A 20088-nucleotide genomic window follows, 5' to 3' on the forward strand; every position below is an offset into this window, starting at 1 on the left:
TACAGATGTCCGTTTAGGGCAACATTTGCAAACCTGTATATGAAAGGCAATCATTAATATAGGGAAGATTAAGCAAGTACAACAAAAAATAAACACACACACACACACACACACACACACACACACAGAGTTTACCTTTAGGCCTCATGGATGTTTTGGAAACTCTCCTAAAAGCAGCATTTAAATCAGAAAAAATGTCTGACGCTTGTATAAGTGTGTAACGCGTTAAGGCATCAAAAGCTTGGGCATTCATTTCATTGGCTAGAATATTATATTTATTCTGGCCATTGAAATTAATTAATGCTCCAGCTCTAAACACACCTAGCATTAGCAAGCGTTTAGATGTGTTAACACGCATTTACAAGCATTTTTTGTTAAAACTCTGCTGCTCCTGGATGCACTGGCAGTAGGGTCTTTTTTCCCTGCCTCTTAGGCTGGATTCACACCTATGCCGTTTTAGTGCTTTTTGCATTTTGCACTACAGAACGTGTTCCATAGGAAACCATGGTAAATGTACTGTAGTGCAAATCTGCAAAAAGCACCAAAACTGCATAGGTGTGAATCCAGCCTAAATGCTTCCAAACGCCTATGTGTGCATCGACACATAGGCCAACATGCAGAAGAGTTTAAAGGCATGAAAAAAAACATGATACCCCTAGGAGCAGCTGCAAAATCTCAAATACACCAACTATGCCAAAATGAGTGTAATATAAATGAATGCTTTCACATCGGAATTATAAATATTACATTGTATAATGCCAAACTAGCATTGTGCCCAAAAATAGAAATTCCATATCACAGATCAGCAAGAAGAATTCAGGGAAACATTGTATTGGACGATGAGACAGATAAATCATTACTAAAATGATACAAAGGAGCAAAGAAATAACTAGAGAAGGCCATACAAGGATTCAGCTGGTTAAAGACCAACCAAATTCTGATCCATGAATGGAATAGCTGGTTGTACACAAGTCAATCTACAGATCAATTTCTGTACAACCAGCCGGTTAGAATTTGTTTTCACAATCAGTGTCCCTGCTATAGCCAGCAGTGCTGATCAGTGTGATCTGATGGAGGCAAATCTTCCTGCTGTCAGAATACAAAGGCTCAGCAGAAGAAATCAAGTAATTTGCTTAAGTGAAAAAACACAGTGGTGGCAATTGAACCATGGTCATTTTTAGGATGTCAATGAGCACAGGGTGTTTTCACAACGTTCACTCTGCCAGTAATGTCAGTTGCAAGAAACATCTTTGACAAATTATGACACCAGGGCAGAGACAGCTACTATTTAAACATGGCCCAGACTCAGTGGCATCTGAAACAATCATTCCCTGGTTTTTCAAGGCTTCTAAAATGGCTCCAAAAAGGAACAGATGTAGAAATCACTTTCAAGGCACTCTGCCTAATGCATACGTTTATTCAAGGCAACGCCCCCCAATATCAATGCGAAAAAATAAAAGCCCATTACCCCAATCGCATTCTGCGATCCACCAATCAAAACCTACTCCAGATACCCAAAGCCAGATACAAGTCCAAAGGAGATCGAAGATTTGCAGTCCAGGGACCTCGGCTGTGGAACGCGCTACCAACCACCATCCGATTGGAGTTGGACCACTTGGCCTTCAGGAGAAGGATTAAAACCCATCTCTTCTGAGGTCAAAGGGTTTTTACCCAGGGAATGGACACAGCGACCAGAGGCGATTCAGTTCGCATGTGCTGCGCTATATACGTTTTTCACTCGCTCACTCAGAAGCAATCGTAAACCAAATGCTTGTACATTGTGTTTACAATGGTAGTCTAGTGATGTTACAGCATTTCTTGTCAATGCAGACTCCAGCAGATTTGTTCTGACCAGCCATTGCCTACAGCAATAGATCACTGCTATAATCTATTGCTGGCTGATTACAGTCAGCAATAAGGCTACTTTCACACTGAGGTGCTTTACAGGTGCTATAAGGCCCCATGCACACGAGAAGCAAATGCAAAAACATCTAAACACACGTTTTCAGCAGCAAAAAACGGCGTTTAAAACGCCTGTTTTTGCCGCGAATTTTGCGGCGTTTTACCGCGTTTGCGTCTATCAGCGTTTATACCACATAACATTGTAGACCCTCCCAAGGCTCTGAAAGCATATATTTTTAACTATTTCTGCCATTTTCATCAGAGAGAGCACTTGCATAGTTTCATTTGCTTCTCCTTTGGGAAATGGATCCCATCTTGTATTAATGCCAAGAAATCGTCCTCACGTTGCTCTCGCTGAGGCTTCAACGCCGTCGCAAACTACGCAAGAGATCCAGAGGCAGAGCTCGTCGATATTGGACCCATCCGTTGATGGCACAGAGATTTTCCATTGGCTATTTTACCAACATGTATGTCCAGCTGCGTACTTATCCAGACAAATTTTTTAATTTTACAGATTGTTCAAAGTAGAACATTTTGGAAAGAGCAATGCTGGTGGTGTATTGCATTAATGAATGATTATATATGATCTCTGAATTATCTAAATTATTCACCTAATTTAAAACAATTTTAAAATTATTTTTTTAAGCTTTTTAAATGATATTTCCTTATTTTCTGCTGTAAAAAAAGGGTACCTTTAAAAATGCTTATAAACGCAAACGCGGCTAAACACGGGTGCTGCGTTTTGCGTCTGAAACGTGAAAACGTATGCATCTGAACCCATTTTTTTGCTTCTGAAAAAACGAGCATAAACTAGCATAAACGCAACTGCCGAAAAACGCAGAAAAACGTGACTGTGTGCATGGACACATAGGATAACATTGAATGTGTTCAGGGGCAGTTGAAAAAGCTGTCCACATGCCTCTGAACACGTGTTTACCAGCGTCTCATGTGCATCTCTCCTGTCACTCCAGCGTGAAAGTCCGAGGGCTTTCACACTGGAGCGGTGCACTTGCGGGATGTTAAAAAAGTCCTGCAAGCAGCACCTTTGCAGCACTTTAGGAGCGGCGTATGCATCGCTCGTAAAGCACCCTTGCCCATTGAAATCAATGGGCAGCGCCGCCAAAGCGGGCACTTTTAACACTTTATTTGGCCGCTAGCAGGGGTAAAAGCACCCTTCTAGTGGCTGAAAATTACAGCAATCCCTTCCAATTGTGATTTAGGCACTTTACACTGAGAAGCGGGGGTGTCGGCTGTAAAGCGCCGCTAAAACTAGCGTTTTAGCGGCGCTTTACCACTGACACCCCCGCTCCTCAGTGTAAAGTGCCCTAAATCATAATTAGAAGGGATTGCTGTCATGCCAATTTGGGCCCTCATTAACTTGCCTCAACCTTATCCAAATGTTACGCTAACAATTAACGCAACTGTTTTTTCCCCCCTCATAGGTGCAAGTTGTGTTGAAAAAGGGAAATAAAGCTCTCCTAAAGTAAATCACAATAATTGAGCTTAAGAGTCGGTTCACACTAGGGCGACACGACTTCCAGCGCGACTTTCAGAGGCGACTCCGACACGACTTGAACATGAACCACAGGGCGATCTGGGGCGATTTACAACACAACTTGAAGTCGTCTCCAGGACAGGAGACTTTCCAGTGGCCAATAAAACAACAATCAGCTCTGGGAGAGGGAGGGGGAGGGAGGAGGGCAGGAGAGATTTGCCTGAGAAATGTATGTTATCTTCCTGGAAAGTCGCTTCAGTTAAGACAGTGATCCGACTTCTGAGGCGACTTCCATTGAAATCAATGGGTACAAATCGCCTACAAGTCGGATTGAAGTAGTACAGGAACCTTTTCTGAAGTCGGATCGCCTTGAGTCGTGTGTATTAACACCGCTCCCATTCACTTCCATTGTTTTTCTCTACAGCGCGACTTGGGACGACATGAAGTCGGATCGCAAGTCGCCCCAGTGTGAACCGACTCTTACCATTCCGCTTTGTCACATAAATTTCATCAGCAGACTTTGATTATATCTTGCTGTATGATAGGTTCTCATTAGGGAGATGTCAGAGGTTTATTAGACCCCTAATGTCACTAATAGACCCCAATCAAGCTAATCACGCACAGATCATGCTATATCAGTTTTTTCCCCAGCTACATCAGCTTGGAGAATGCCAGCTCTGGAACTGGGAGTGATGAAAAGCTTCATTCACTTAAGAGATGATCAGCAAACAGGCGTTTCCTGACAGCCACCATGGTCTTCCCGGAAACCCATAAGGGGCAGCAGAGTCCAGGGTATGATCAGGGGTGTGACATTGCCCCACCATAGAAGTGATCAGAATTACTTGCCCAAGAAAGTCAACAGGCAGCTGAAAAATGTCAGACATTCCCCATGCTACAGTGTGTGTGAAAGCTTTATATTGGTGCCTGAGCATTTTTTGCTCTGCAGTCCAACTACTATAAATCTGCAGAAGGATATCATCGAAGGCTCTGCTGCCTTAGTGCTACTCTCAAGAGCTGGAGAGATATTTGTCCTTGTCACTATTGTGCTGGCAACTGTTCTTTCTAGAGGGAAGTTGTACCTGAATACCTCAGTGCAACCATTTTCCTGCTTCTGTTGTATTCATTCTGTGGGTCTGTGATTTTTGTACCTCTGCTTTTGGTTTCTAAATCATGACTTACCAGTTATTTAATCACCAGTCATCAGGGGGAAAGCTCTGAGATAAATAAGCAAAGTCCTGCCTATACCAAGATGCCTGCCCACACCCAGAATGGACCATGGCAAGTAGTGCTGGAGATGCAAATTTGAAGGGAATTGTGAGTAATCGGATTTAACAAAGGAGAGGAATTGCAACCAGCCTTGAAACAGAGAAAAGTGATTGCGTTATCACTCACACAAAGCAACTGATGATGAACATAGACAATGGAAAAAATACGTAGAGTCAAGCCCTTAAAAAGGGAACACAATGTTAAGTAGAATTAATCCAGCAAGACATACCTTTGTAGCAAGCTGTGACACAGGAGACTGCAGGTCAGCTTGGAGCAGCTGGTCTTTACTCTAAAAAGAGAAAAAGTGATTTAGCACTTATCCAATTAGGAAAGCATTTTTTTCAAACACTGTGCTTTAGGTCATGCTGTTAAACCTTTTTTGGCCAACAGCTTAGTGATTAACATTACCAGCTTATACACATGGAAAACACTGCAGTGGTGCAACCAAGGAAAACTCCGTAATCCTCCGGGGTTTAAAGTGTACCTGCCACTTGTCATTAAAAGGGAAATGTATCTTAAAGCAAATTTGTGGCGAGAGAAAAATGAAAGCTGCCATTGCTGACTTTTTAAAAATATCCATGCTCCTAGGCTCTAATGCCGATTTCAGCTTCGCTACCTAGTAAGTTGTTGACTTGGAATAAACAGGCCGCTGGGAAAGGTATGAGCTCTTGTTCTGTATGCTTGTGCCCAATTACGCCAAGATCTACAGCAGTGGTTCTCAACTCTGTCCTCAAGTACCCCCAACAGGCCATGTTTTGGGAATTTCTCTTAGATAAAATGGCTATGCAAAATACCAAGCCATTGACTCAGATTTAAAGCACCTGTGAAAGATAAAGGAAAACCGGAAAACATGGCCTGTTGGAGGTATTTGAGGATGGGGTCGAGAATCACTGATCTAGACCACTACCCTGTATATTAAAAACTAAAAATCAGAGATTCTCACCTTTATTTCTATCCATGCATGTCCCCATTTAAAAAAGTTATATAAAATTGTAGAATTTCAATTTAAATGTCAGAGTAAGCAGGTTTTTCACAAGGCCTCTAAGGCTACTTTTACACTGAAAGCGCCCAGCATTCGCTAAAACTCACTGCACTTTCCTACCGCTAACGGGGAAGCTGGAGGCAGAAAGAAGAAAGACGCTTGGGCGGCGCTACCCATTTATTTTATTGGGCAGGGTGTTTTGGGAGTGGTGTATACACTGCTCCCAACCCGCCCCAAAGATGCTGCTTGCAGGACTTTTTTCCCCATCCTACAAGCGCACTGCCCCAGTGTGAAAGCACTTTGGCTATCACACTGGGGAGGCATGAGAGGCGCTTTACAGGCGCTATTTTTAGCACTAAAACACCATTGGCTGTGAGCGCAGATAAGATGCTGGTGGTGTCCCTTCGAAGAAAGCTGGTCCTTAGACCGGCTTATGTCAGAAAGACAGCTGTACACACAGCCCGAATGTGGGCTGGTTTCTGTAAAACCAGAAAATATTCAACCCATTTGTACCCAGCATAAAGCAGCACTTTGGGCTCTATGCAATTAATATGTCTGTACAATTGAACTCTCCTCCCTCATAACTAGTCTTGCTTCCTTCTGCCTGCAGCAGGATAATGACATCTGTTTAGCAAAATCCCCTGCCTTGAGTACAAAGACTGCCTTTTAATGACAAAAAGGTAAAAAAAAATTTTTTTTTTTTTTTTTACTTTTTATGCAAGATTATACTGCTGGTGATGTATAATGCGACAGGTCATGAATTAATTTATAAATGCAGACTTTTATAGTTACCGAAAAGGACCACTTTAATATTCAGAAGAAATGTACTATTCCTGATCTTCGTGGTTTTATGCCATTTCAGATGATCATTCATTATTTTTCCTCCATATCATTCTGCATAGAGCTCAACAAATGACCACTAAGCCTTCTTTACAGTTGAGATGAGCTACCTCCCCCTAAGCTCTTTTTGCTAATCACGTGCAATGGAAAAAGAAACCATGATGAACGAGTCATAATTACGGTATCTATCATGTGCTCAAGGAAGAGACACACAACCTCACATCATTTAGATTTCATTCTAAGCTCCTAAGCCAAGCCAGTAGTTAGAGACAGAGGGGAAATCAAATCTGGAGAAGCCACAAAACTATTTATGCTGCACAAAGTGTAAAAGTGTACCATGTCTGCTTTCTAACAAAAAAAAAAAAAAAAGAACCAATGTTATGAAAAGGCTTATAAAAAACGGTTTCTTCTGAAAAGCCAGCTTTCCAAAAATAAAAAATCAGAACACACCTTTTGTGCAAACTGGTCTCAGCCAAAAAAGCAATCCCTGTAGTTAGTTTGCAGAGGGGAGGCTGCTTAAGCAGGACCCAGTGGATCTCAGCCATCGATGTATGTAGAATGGGATACATTGGTTTTCAGCACCCCCAACAGCCCTCCAGATATACGATATGGATACTTGTATTGCGCAAAGCTGAACCAAAGCTGAACCCTTTCACACGGGGCGGATCAGTAATGATCCGCCCCGTGTGTCCGTAAGCTCAGCGGGGATCGCTCCGTATATCCCCGCTGAGCCGGCGGCTGACAGGGCGGTCCCTGCACACTGTGCAGGGACCGCCCTGTCTTTTCTCCGCTCTCCCCTATGGCGGGATCGGATGAACACGGACCGTCTGTCTGTGTTCATCCGATCCGATGACGGAAGAAAAAAAAAAATAGGATTTTCTTCCGTCCGCAAAATCGGATCTTTGCGGAGGCGGGTGATTACGGGTGTCAGCGGATGTTCATCCGCTGACACCCGCAATCACATAGGGACCAATGTATGTCTTTTTTTCATCCGCAAACAGATGGATGAAAAAGCAGACATACGGTCCGCACATGTGAAAGGGGCCTAAGCTAGCAATAAAGATACTTCCTGCCGTTTTAAGAATTTGTGATCTATAGATTTAATAAACATGCAATCAAGGACGTCTGACTCGTACAAACATGTTCAAGGTCTGTGACTCAAACTTTATTAAACCCAGTTGGTGCATATACTAGACAGATAACTAGCATCTTCAGAATGGTCACAATTGTACCCCTACTTACATGTTAGGGGGTTTCTCTGAGGTTCTTTTTTTAGAGACCTCTATCAGATTGCTCACAATTTCCCAATAAGATTTGCACTCATGCTCTTTCACAGCGAGTTGCCACTTGGGACAGAAGTATGGGAAAATTTCCTCCAACAGAGACACACACACAATCAAAACTCGAGAGGGACTTACCCTCTCCCGTTCAATGAAAAAAACAAAAGTTTTGGATACACTTCTACTTTAATCTGCTACATTGCACCAATAAAGAAGTTTTTAGCTCATTCTAGGGATGTAATAAAAGGCTTTTGTTTTTGTTAAAGCGAAGTTCCACCCAAAAGTGGACACTCCCTCTTATCCGATTCCTTCCCCCCTTTTGGTGCCTTTCAGAGGGAAGGGGGGGGGGGGGTGCTTGTTTGACAAGTATCCATCCCACTTCCGGGAGACTGTACCGCGGCGACGTCCCTCAGAAGTTTGGTCCCGCACAGTAGGAAACCAGCTGTTAAGCCTAAAGGCTTCACTGTCCATTTCCCTTACCATGAATGGTGGTGGCAGCAAACCGCAAAACAATAAAAAATGTGTTTGGGTACAGTGTTGCATGACTGAGTAATTGGCATTCAAATTGTGAGAGCACTGAAATCTGAAAATTGGTCTGGGCAGGAAGACAGCATACGTGTCCTGTATTGAATTGCTTATAAAAAGAAGATGGGGGGGGGAGCTGCCAGTTTACTGCCGCTCAAAAAAGGAACCTAACGCTGGAAGCTGTGCCCAAAATAAAAAGGCAGGCTCACATGAAAGCCCCCAGCAAAATCAGTACAGTACAGTGGTGATATCACCAAATCTCTAGAGACTAGTAGTCAGAGGCAGCAGTACCTTGGATTTCACACTGCAGATATACAGCTGTACAAGGTACAAGTACAGGAGTGCCTACGCACCCTCAAAGGCTAGGCACTGCTCGGAGGGATTAAGACAAAATGTCGTTTTTTTTCACAGTACTGCTTAAAAGGTACGATTAACACATCAAAACATTCACCTTGTAGATTCATGCACACAGGTATTTGTAGGCATTTTGTGAACCCAGAGTAAGTTTTCCAGCATTTTTCTTAACATGGAGCGCTGCACAGGTCACGTACAACCTGCAGCCCTATTCTTGTAATGGCGATGCGTTTTCACATCAGTATTTACCCTTGCATGTGCTACCATTGTATTTTCTGAATACGTGGGTAAGTGCCAATGCAAAAAAAGTATTATTGTTTACATGTGTATGCAGAAAATATGTCGGGCATGCATGCAGGGTAATGGCTGATGCAAAAAGCATTGGCATTTACAAGAGTATGTTTTTGTACACCAGGCTGTACACTGCATGAGTGTCTCCTGAGGCACAGGAAACTGCAGAGAAATTGAAGCTAGGTGCAAAAAAAATCTGCACATATCTGTGAGTTTGAACCTTTAGAGTTCAGGTCCACTTTAAAATATCTGAAAATAATTTGCAACCAGCAGGACTATACACAATTGGCAGTTATCTACAAAATATTCTTAACTTCGTTTTTTTTTTGTCTCTTGTTAAAAGAGAAGAATACATAAACCCAAGAACAATCTAACGTAGCCACCACATCTGCGGACTACTAATCTGCACTATATTCCATTTTTGCTTTTGGGTTTAGCTATGCTTTAAATGGGTATAGAAATTGGATAAAAGGCACTTTACAAACATGTAAAATTATATTTTGGTTTAAAAAATAAAATAAAAAATTCTGTTTGCCAGCCTAGAGAAGGCCTGATTTTGAGTGGTTGTGATGGGTTATTGCACAAAACTGGAAACCTTCGGTTATGTAAAATGGCCACACTTGCCACAGCAATTTCAAGTAAAACAGCATTGCTGTAGAACTTTGTAGAATCAATTTGTAATTCTATGCTGCCTAAATGAACAGTAATAAAGAGCAATATGTAAAGGAATTCTAAATATTTTAAGCATGTTGTGAAATAATCTGTCAGGAAGAAAGATTAGTGGGAACTGCTTGGACACATGCTGGGGGGCATTATAAACATGAGGTCAAATTAGGCATTCTGTATTGTTGACCACCACTTTGATATTTTTTTCATTATGAACTCCACAGACTGGCAATAATGTGTACCTTGTGATCGTACCATTTTCCAGCCAAACCGCCGGATGATGTCTAAAAACGTAGAGCATACCTACACTGACCGCCTCTTGATGAATTAGGTCAACCAGAGAACTCATTTGACTTGTCAATCTGCTCATCAACATTGATTTGCAGCTTCCCTAACGCACAATCGACCCAAATGAACCGATCAGACTTCTCAATAGATTACCTCCCAACAACAGAATGAATAATTGAATGTGACTGAGATTCTTTACACCCGATTCTTGGCATGCATATTAAGGCCCCTTTCACACCGGAGCGGTGCTTGAGCGGGGGTTTAAATACATGCAGCAGCGACACAGTTTTAATGCCCAAACTTCAGACCACATACCTACACGCCTGTTGGACCAAGGCAATTTTTTAATTTTCCCAATGGACCGGTTTATTCATGGATTTCTTTTTCATTACTTAAAAATGAAATGCATGCATTTTTTTGGGCAAAGTAAGGGTGTTCAAGATGAGCGTCATCCATTATGATTAGGAGGGGATCCAGAAATGGATACCTTGCCAAACCTGAGCAGAAAAGATGTCGTCACTTTTGTGACATTCATTTCTATTCAGTTTTCCTCTGCATATTGTGAGGGACACATATTAGGCCTATGGGCATGCAGATGTAAACAGACATGCATCCGCCTATATCCCTCTTCTGCAATTAGCGGACCTCCAGCTGTTGCAAAACTACAAGTCCCATCATGCCTCTGGGTGTCATGCTTGTGGCTGTCAGAGTCTTGCTATGCCTCATGGGACTTGTAGTTCTGCAACAGCTGGAGGTCCGCTAATTGCATATCCCTGGTCTATATCCTTTTATCTCCAATCCACGCAAGTCCAAAAAACAGAAAAAAAACTGCAAACCTTTTAATTTTTCTTTGGACCTAGACAGACTCGGATATAATCAGATAAAACCAGTCACATGTTAATATACACATCTGCCTGCTTCCGTTCAAATCCTTCTGGAAAATTAACAGGTGGATCTGATCAAAACGCTCATGTGAATGAAGCCCAATAAATCCATTGGTTTTGTAAACCTTTTTATGCGCCACTGAAAAAGAATAAAAATAAAAAATAAAAAGTGAAGCATAATGATCAAGTATTACCTGCAAATATAATTTTACACAGCAGAGGTTGCATTTTGACAGCCACTCCTGCCATGTAATGTAAAGCTGTCATTTTGACAGCTAGTAGTTGCTGGTAATAGCAGAAACTTGATGTGAGAATTGGGATTTTTTTGATGCATCATTGAAGGAAAAAATAAATAAAAATAAATTAAATTAAATTGTAGGGAACAAAAAGCAGAAAAAAATAATAGCTAATGGGAGGAAGGCACATTCTAGTGCCAAGTGTTAATAAGGCGATAAACAGGAATACTTGTAAAATGTCTTTACATTATGTAGATAACAAGTCCCTCATTTTGGTCTGATCTATACACGGTAGTTGTATATAAAATGCACTATTTAATTTTTCAAATTGTGTTTTACAGTGCTAATCTATTCATCTAGTTTTTAAATTGCTGGATTTTTACATTTCAAATGCGAGCATAAAGTTCCAGTAGTGGTTAAAAAAAAAAGATTTTTAATACAGCTTACCTGTAAAATCTTTTTCTTGGAGTACATCACGGGACACAGAGCGGCATTCATTACTATATGGGTTATATGGAGTACCTTCAGGTGATGGACACTGGCAATCTCAAACAGGAAATGCCCCTCCCTATATAACCCCCTCCCATAGGAGGAGTACCTCAGTTTTGTAGCAAGCAGTATGCCTCCCAAAATGGTCCTCAAAAGAGGGGTGGGAGCTCTGTGTCCCGTGATGTACTCCAAGAAAAAGATTTTACAGGTAAGCTGTATTAAAAATCTCTTTTTCTTTATCGTTACATCACGGGACACAGAGCGGCATTCATTACTATATGGGATGTCCCAAAGCAATGCTTACAATGAGGGGAGGGAGAACATCTCCAAGACAAAAGGATTTAATTTAGAGAAATACTCAAATCATAATAAATCCAACTTAGTTGAGAAAATAATCTTAAATTTTAAATTTAACTCAAAAAAGAGGAGCCCCCGGAATCCGAGGGTCTCAAACTGCAGCCTGCAGCACTGCCTGCCCAAAGGCTGTATCAGAATTCCTTCTTACGTCCAACTGGTAGAATTTTGTAAACGTGTGGACAGAAGACCAGGTTGCCGCCTTGCAAACTTGAGCCATAGAGATCTGGTGGTGTGCTGCCCAGGAGGCGCCCATGGCCCTAGTAGAATGAGCCTTTAATGATACTGGAGGAGGCAACCCTTTCAAGCCGTAGGCCTGAGTGATTAATTGCTTAATCCACCTAGAAATGGTGGACTTTGCAGCTGCCTGCCCCTTCTTGGGCCCATCCGGTAATATGAACAGCACATCTGTTTTCCGGATCTTCTTTGTAGCTTTAAGATAGGCCTTCATGGCCCTGACGATATCCAAGGTATGCAGCAACCCTTCCTTTCTGGAAGTAGGTTTAGGGAAGAAGGATGGTAATACCAAATCCTGGTTCAAATGAAAACTGGATATAACCTTCGGTAGGAAGGAAGGATGAGGGCGGAGAACGACCCTGTCCTTATGAAAAATAAGATATGGTTCCTTACAGGATAAGGCCGCCAGTTCCGATACTCTTCTTGCGGAAACTATGGCGACCAAAAATACTAACTTCCTTGTCAGTAAAACCAAAGGAATTTCAGCCAACGGCTCAAACGGTTGTTTCTGTAAACTTGACAGAACAAGGTTTAAATCCCACGGGCAAAGCAGGGATTTAACTGGAGGTTTAATACGCAAGACCCCTTGAAGGAAGGTCTTAACCAGCGAGTGGGTGGCCAGCGGCCGCTGAAACCACACTGACAGAGCAGAAATCTGTCCTTTGATTGTGCCTAATGCCAATCCTTTATCCACTCCTAGCTGGAGAAAATTTAAAACTCTATCAATGGTGAATTTGCGAGGAAGCCATAGCTTGGACTCACACCAGCCTACATAGGCCTTCCAGACCCTGTGATAAATCACCCTAGAGACCGGTTTCCTGGCTCTGATTAGGGTAGAGATTACTTTCTGAGACAGACCTCTACCCCTGAGAATCAGGGATTCAGCTTCCAGGCCGTCAAATTTAGATGCCGTAAGGCAGGGTGGAGGATCGGACCTTGCGATAGTAGGTCTGGCCGTAGAGGAAGAGTCCAAGGGTCTCCCACTACCATCCTTAAGATTAGTGAGTACCATGCCCTTCTGGGCCATGCTGGAGCTACCAGGATGACTGGTATGTGCTCCACCCTGATCCTGCGCAGCAGGCGGGGTAGTAACTGGAGCGGGGGAAACGCATAAAGAAGTTTGAACTGATGCCAAGGGCAAACCAGCGCATCGGTTCCGCAGGCCATCGGATCCCTTGAGCGGGACATGAACCTGTCTAGCTTCTTGTTGAGTCTCGATGCCATGACATCCACGTCCGGCACTCCCCATCTTTGGCAGAGTGCTTGAAAGATTTGTGGATGCAGAGACCATTCCCCCGGCCATAGAGTCTGGCGGCTTAAGAAGTCCGCCTGAAAGTTGTCCACTCCGGGAATGAATATTGCCGATATGCAGGGCACATGAGCCTCTGCCCATAGGAGAATCAAGCTCACCTCTCTCTGAGCGGCTTGACTCCTGGTTCCCCCTTGGTGATTTATGTATGCCACGGCCGTGGCATTGTCTGATTGAATTCTCACCGGGAACCCCTGCAATTTTGACGTCCAAGCCCTGAGGGCTAGTCGAGCAGCTCTGAGCTCCAAGATGTTGATGGGCAACTGCTCCTCTAGCTTTGTCCAAGTACCTTGGCGAGTGCAACCATCCAAAATTGCTCCCCAGCCTGTCAGGCTGGCGTCTGTGGTCACTATCTTCCAAGCCACTGGGCTGAAAGATCTCCCCTTCAGTAGGTTCTGAGGGTCTAACCACCAACACAGACTTTGTCGGACTCTTGATGAGAGCGGCAACGGGATATCCAAGGCCTGTGGCCTTCTGCTCCATGCTGACAGGATGGCTGCCTGCAGGATGCGAGTGTGACTCTGGGCGTATGGTACCGCCTCGAATGTGGCCACCATCTTGCCTAGTAACCTCATACATAGGCGAATAGTCGGTTCCTTTTTGCTTAGAACCAGTAGGATTAATTCCTTGATGGCTTTGACCTTCCTCAGAGGTAGAAACACTCTTTGTTGTTCTGTGTCTAATCTCATGCCGAGATATTCCAACTGCCTTGTGGGCAGGAAAGCTGACTTTTCTCGATTTAGGACCCAGCCGAACTTCGAGGTATTGGACCGTGAGGGCCACTGCTCGCTCCAAGCCGGGAGACGAGTGATCTATGACTAGGAGGTCGTCCAGGTATGCTAGGATCGTGACCCCTTGGATCCTTAGTTTGGCTAGGATTGGAGCTAGGACCTTCGTGAACACCCGGGGGGCCGTAGCCAACCCGAAGGGAAGCGCCACGAATTGGAAGTGACGCGAAGCCACCATGAAGCGTAGATATTTTTGATGTGGCTGATAAATTGGAACATGAAGGTAGGCATCCTTTATGTCTATGGACGCCATGAAGTCGTCCTTTTGGAGTGTGGCAGCTGCTGACCGCACGGATTCCATCCGAAATGAGCGGATCTTTAGGTATGCATTTACCATCTTTAGGTCCAAAATTGGCCTGACATCTCCATTGGACTTCGGGATGATGAATAGGTTGGAGTAGAAACCTAGCCCCTGTTCCAGGACTGGTACCTCTACTATTACTTCCTGGGAAAGTAGATGATTTAATGCCGACATTAATGCGGCTCCTTTCTCCGGATCGTTTGGAATCCTCGACTCCTGGAAATGAGGAGGAGGAAACTTTAGGAAATCTAATTTGTAGCCCGTGACCACGGAAGACCGTACCCACTCGTCGGGAATGCTGGCTTCCCAAACCTCTGAAAAGAGTCGCAGCCTTCCCCCCACCTTCGTGGGTGGGGGCGCCCCTTCATAAGGTTGGCTTGGGGGCTGGTTTTGCTGGTTTGCGAACCCACTGCTTTCTGCCTCTAGCAGCCTGTCCTTGAGACTTGCTGTTGAAGCCGAAGTTTGCTTTCGCAGGAGGCCGTCGATACTGTTTGGCATTAGAGGGCCCCTGCCCAGGGGAGTACTGTCGTTTAAACGCAGGCCCCTGAAACTTCTTCTTAGTTGGCAAGAGAGTACTTTTGCCGTTTGAAATGGTCTGAATGTATTTATCTAGGTCTTCTCCGAAGAGTCGTCCTCCATAGAAGGGAAACCCTACCAGGAGCTTCTTGCATGGGGGCTCGGCCTCCCAGCTCTTTAACCATAAGAGTCTTCTCATATGGATAAGGGATAACGATAAACGTGACGCTTGCTGGATAGAATCCTTAATTGCGTCTACCGTAAAACATATGGCCCTAGGGACATCCGAAAATTCTTCTGCTTGCTGGGCAGGAATAAGTTTAAGCATCTGCTTAATTTGATCCGATAATGCTTGAGCAACCCCAATCGCAGCCACAGCTGGCTGTACTACTGCCCCTGCAGTAGTGAAGGAGTTCTTAAGTAGTGCTTCCAAGCGTTTATCAACTGGATCCTTGAATACCTGTATGTTTTCTACAGGGCATGTTAACGACTTGTTAACACATGAGATGGCTGCGTCCACTGCAGGAGTAGCCCATTTCTTGGAAAATTTATCTTCCATAGGATATAGGGCAGAAAATCTTTTAGGTGGTAAGAAGATTTTATCTGGCTTGTTCCAATCTTGGAACAAAACTCCCTCTAATAGAGGGTGGATCGGAAACACTGCATTGCTTTGAGGCGCCCTCAGTGAGCCCAAAGCTGAAACCGTCGATACCTGGAGATCTGGTACTGGCAAGTTGAATGCATTATGGACCAAGTCCGTTAAGGCTTGAATCCACCAGCCCTCCCCTTGGGAGACTGCTCCAGACTCCTCTGTATCCGGATCTTCGATCCCTGAACCTACTTGGTCCTTGTCCAAGAGATCGTCCAATTCCCCTGAGGAAAGGACCTCCTCTTCTGAGGGTCCACGCTCGGGCGACGGAGATCTAATCCGTTTACTGCCCCGCATAGCTGTGGCTATCATTTTTCCCATTCTTTTCTCCATCTCTCTTAAAGAGGTGAGTAATACCTCGTCCGTGACCATCTTAGGGTTGGACTGACCCGCGCCAGCTCCAGCCCCAGATCCCGATGGCCCCAAGGCTCCCTGTGGGGAAAGCAGCGGCATAGCTTTGTCCGAGACCTCAGACTCTCTGGGGGAATCCCCAACTCTTGTACCCTCTGACCCGGATGCCATGGTACAATACCGAGGTACACCTGCTACTTATTGGTACTTGGAACTATAAAAGTTAATTGCCCAAACACCTGTTTGGGGGATAAAAAATGCTTCCTCTCCCCTAGATTACTTTTTTTTTTTTTTTTTTGTTTCAAATCCAGGAAAGAAAAAACATTCTGTCCCCCTGAGTAGTATTGCAAGAAAAACTATGAGATGGAAAGAAACAGCCTATTTCTAGGCTTGAAAACAGTCTTCTGAAGACTGCAATATTCTTTTTGGCCACTGTGTGTCCTCGGCGCCCCGTGCTGCCGCTCTGGTCTTTCCTCCCCAGTTCCAATGTATCGAATGAGCTGTTTGGAACGAAAAGGAAGGGCCGCCCCTTCCTTAAACCACTGACCCGCCCTTCCCCCCTCAGCTAAACGGCGCGAATTGCGCCTATAACACGTGAACGCGCGCGCGCGCCCGCCGATAGGGGGGGGGGGGGTTGGGGGGAAGGGAGCCTCTCTGCTCCAGCTGGAACCACGAGGAGGTCAGCGTTTTGCCTGCTTTGCAGGCTCTGAGGAGGAAGACTGATGGAGCATCGCCTGGAGGCTTGCAGGTAAGCATAGCTCTCTGACACACACATACACTTTATATTACACAGGCCCTACTCAAAATGCTTTTCCAACACTACAAGGGAGGTCACTTCTTATGGGGAAAATACACATAGAGCCATCCTATCATTAAGATATGTGACTAGTTTGCCAGATGCAGCGCATAACTTTAGGCATGTCCCCTGTGACCCCCCAGAAAAAACCTGCTAAGAACCAAGTTCCGCAAGTTTTCCCCTCACTTACCTGCTCCATGGCGCAGGACTTTGCCAAGCAAGAGGCCCAATCTTCCCCCATCTCCGTGGGGATGTCTAGACCTTCAGGCCCTGGGTTCCTATGAAGGATCCACTGTCCTGGGCCCATATAGCACTCTGGCAACAGAAAACATTAGGCACCCAAAGGTTTCTAAGTTCTGGGCCCAGGGTCCAGCTCTCTAAAAAGAAAAGCATTATGGGCTATACCCCAAGGGTTTGGGGTCCGGTTACTGACCACTTTAGCGCTGAGGCCTTTGGACAGAACCGGTTAGCTCACCTAATCCCAAGGATGCGGAGGCAAGCTAAACCATGACCAACACCTAAGACACTGGCGTAAAAACTGAGGTACTCCTCCTATGGGAGGGGGTTATATAGGGAGGGGCATTTCCTGTTTGAGATTGCCAGTGTCCATCACCTGAAGGTACTCCATATAACCCATATAGTAATGAATGCCGCTCTGTGTCCCGTGATGTAACGATAAAGAAAAATATATATATATATATTTGTGGGTTTAACCACTTTTTGTAGAATTCTCCTTTAAAAAGGGCATGGGGGCCTATGCATACATACCTTTGCCAATTTGTGTCCCTCATTCCCATCTCAAAAAGTTGGGAGGTGTGCCTTTGATTTACATACAAATAAAGCACAATACACTATTACTCAATGACACTTCCAAACTATCTGCAAGTTTCATTTTACACAGGAGCGGCTGCATTGGACAGGCAGTTCTACTATGTAATTCATAGCAATTCCCATCTGTCATTTCAGCAGCCAGTAATTGCCAAATAATAGTGTGGAGAGAATAGAGACAGGGGGAAGAAAAAGCTGAATGTAGACGATATGTCCACAAAGTTTCTTATAACCACCTCAAGTGGTTAAACATAAATCCCACCAAATCCTACTATAATTAAATGTATGCACTTCAGTCAGCCCAAAACTGAATGCTGCATATTTCTAGAGAAAAAAAGTTCGGAAGCATACCTCCATACTGAAGGCTGTTTTTTTTTTTAATGTAACCCAACAGGCTGAACAAAAAAAAAAAAAAAACTGAAGAGCTTGGGAGGACATCTTATACTAACTACCCAATGTTAGTACAGCAATAACTCCCACTGAGCCATCGTGTTCTGACAGTGGGATCCCCCCCACCCCCCCAGAACACACCGGTCAGCACTCTCAGCCATTGGCAAAACTTTTTCAGTCATACCCCTTCAAAAGAAGCTAGCCGTTGGGCCGGCTTCTGTCAGTCTGGTTGCCAAACACACAGGCTGAATGTTGATCGGTTTCTATTGAACCGGCTGATACAGTCTGATATTCGGCCCTTTAGATTTCTAGCTCACTAGCCTTATACATGTACTCTGTACAAATGTACTTTTACTATAAAAAATAGCACTATGACCTTGCAATACTGAGGTAAATGGTAAACTTTCCACATTCTCTGGAATATGTCAGTGCTATAAAAATCAATATTAAAATTAAAAAAGTAAATCCAGGGCAAACACAATTTAAAATGAAATCTTACTGAACTGTGGGTGAACAAGAGGTTTTACATATAGTCTTTATCTGTCCCCTAAGGTCACATTTTTACGTTAGTCTGCTGCAACCAAATACACTTTCATGTATGCATTAACAAGAGAAAGCATATAACTGCAGGGCCCTAGAGAGGAACGCACAGCCCCCACCCCTCCTTAAAACATTAGTCAAAACAGTAGCTCAGTACACAAACACCCCAGCTGAAAGGAAGTTTCATGTATGCAGACTCTTTTTGAAGAAGACAAGAGCATGTCAGTACATCTCTACATGTCTCAACACTTCCTCTATAACCAAGCATAATGCTGGCCAGATCAAAGTAAAGACTTTCAAACTGTCGGCTTAGTGAGAGGCGCACTTGTGCCAGATTCTACAGAAGTGACACAAAGACAGTTTTTTTGTTTTATGAAATTTATCTATCACGCTGGATTTTTTGATGCGTCTTCATTTTTGTTATTTTTAACACCTGCAATTTAAAAATTTTCCTGAGCAGAATTCAGTCTACATTCTACTACAATAGAGATTCTCAAGCTAGAATATATATATATATATATATATATATATATATATATATATATTTATTATATATATATATATATATATATATATATATATATATATATATATTATATATATATATATATATATATATATAAACATTTTAATGTAAGAATTGGAGAGAAAATATTCTCCCATGAAGTTTCACAAATGATTATGAAAGGTAGCAGAGTCAGATGGCTACTGAGTGAGTGAGTAACTTGTATAGCGCAACATATGCGAACTGAATCGAATTAAACTCAGGGCGCTTGGTATCCATTTCCTACTGTATTTTGCCTTCAGAATAGATACTGAAGAATAGGCACACCTCAAGCACAGAGCCAAACTTCTGGTTATAGACTATGGGCCAGATCCACGTACAGCGGCGCATCTCTCCGCCGGGCGCAGCGTATCTAAGATGCACTACGCCGCCGTAACTTTTTTTTTTCGAATCCTCAAAGAATTTGCGCCGTAAGTTACAGCGGCGTAGTGTATCTTTGGCGGCGTAATGGCGCGGCATTCAAATCTCTGTGATGGGGGAGTGTTTTACGTAAATACGTTGTGACCCGACGTAAACAACGTATTTTTTTTTTTAACTGCGCATGCGCCGTCCGTGGGGGTATCCCAGTGCGCATGCTCGAAATTAACCCGGAACAAGCCAATGCTCACGACGGTGACGTCATTCTACGCAAATCCCTATTTGCAAACGACGTAAAAAATTCAAAATGCGAGGCGGGAACGACGGCCATACTTAACACTGAGTACGCCACCATATAGCAGGTTTAACTATACGCCGGAAAAAGCCGAACGCATACGGCGTAAAAAAATGCGCCGGCCAGATCGCCGTAACTAGCTAATTTGCATACTCGACTCGGAATTCGACGGAAACGCCACCTAGCGGCCGCCGAAAAATTGCATCCAAGATCCGACGGCGTACTAAGACGTCTGGCGGATCGATCCGAGATGCCATCGTATCTTGTTTTGTAGATACAAAACAAAGATACAACGCGCAAAATTTGAAATTACG

At 43.8% G+C, this 20088-nt stretch overlaps 1 protein-coding gene across 4 annotated transcripts in view; it reads right to left on the reverse strand.

Moving 5' to 3' along the window:
* The window catches only part of LOC120936956 (testis development related protein), a 192741-nt gene that overhangs the window by 64193 nt on the left and 108460 nt on the right, over window positions 1–20088 (reverse strand). For 3 of the 4 annotated variants that reach the window (XM_040349798.1, XM_040349797.1, XM_040349796.1), the window contains one exon: window positions 4893–4952. The exons of the other annotated variant lie outside the window; for it this stretch is intronic. In XM_040349798.1, coding sequence (XP_040205732.1) covers window positions 4893–4952 — 60 coding nt within the window. The remainder of the gene's footprint in view (window positions 1–4892; window positions 4953–20088) is intronic. 4 annotated transcript variants of the gene reach the window in all.

Source organism: Rana temporaria, chromosome 4 (genome assembly GCF_905171775.1).
Source record: "Rana temporaria chromosome 4, aRanTem1.1, whole genome shotgun sequence".
Classification (NCBI taxonomy): Eukaryota; Metazoa; Chordata; class Amphibia; order Anura; family Ranidae; genus Rana; species Rana temporaria.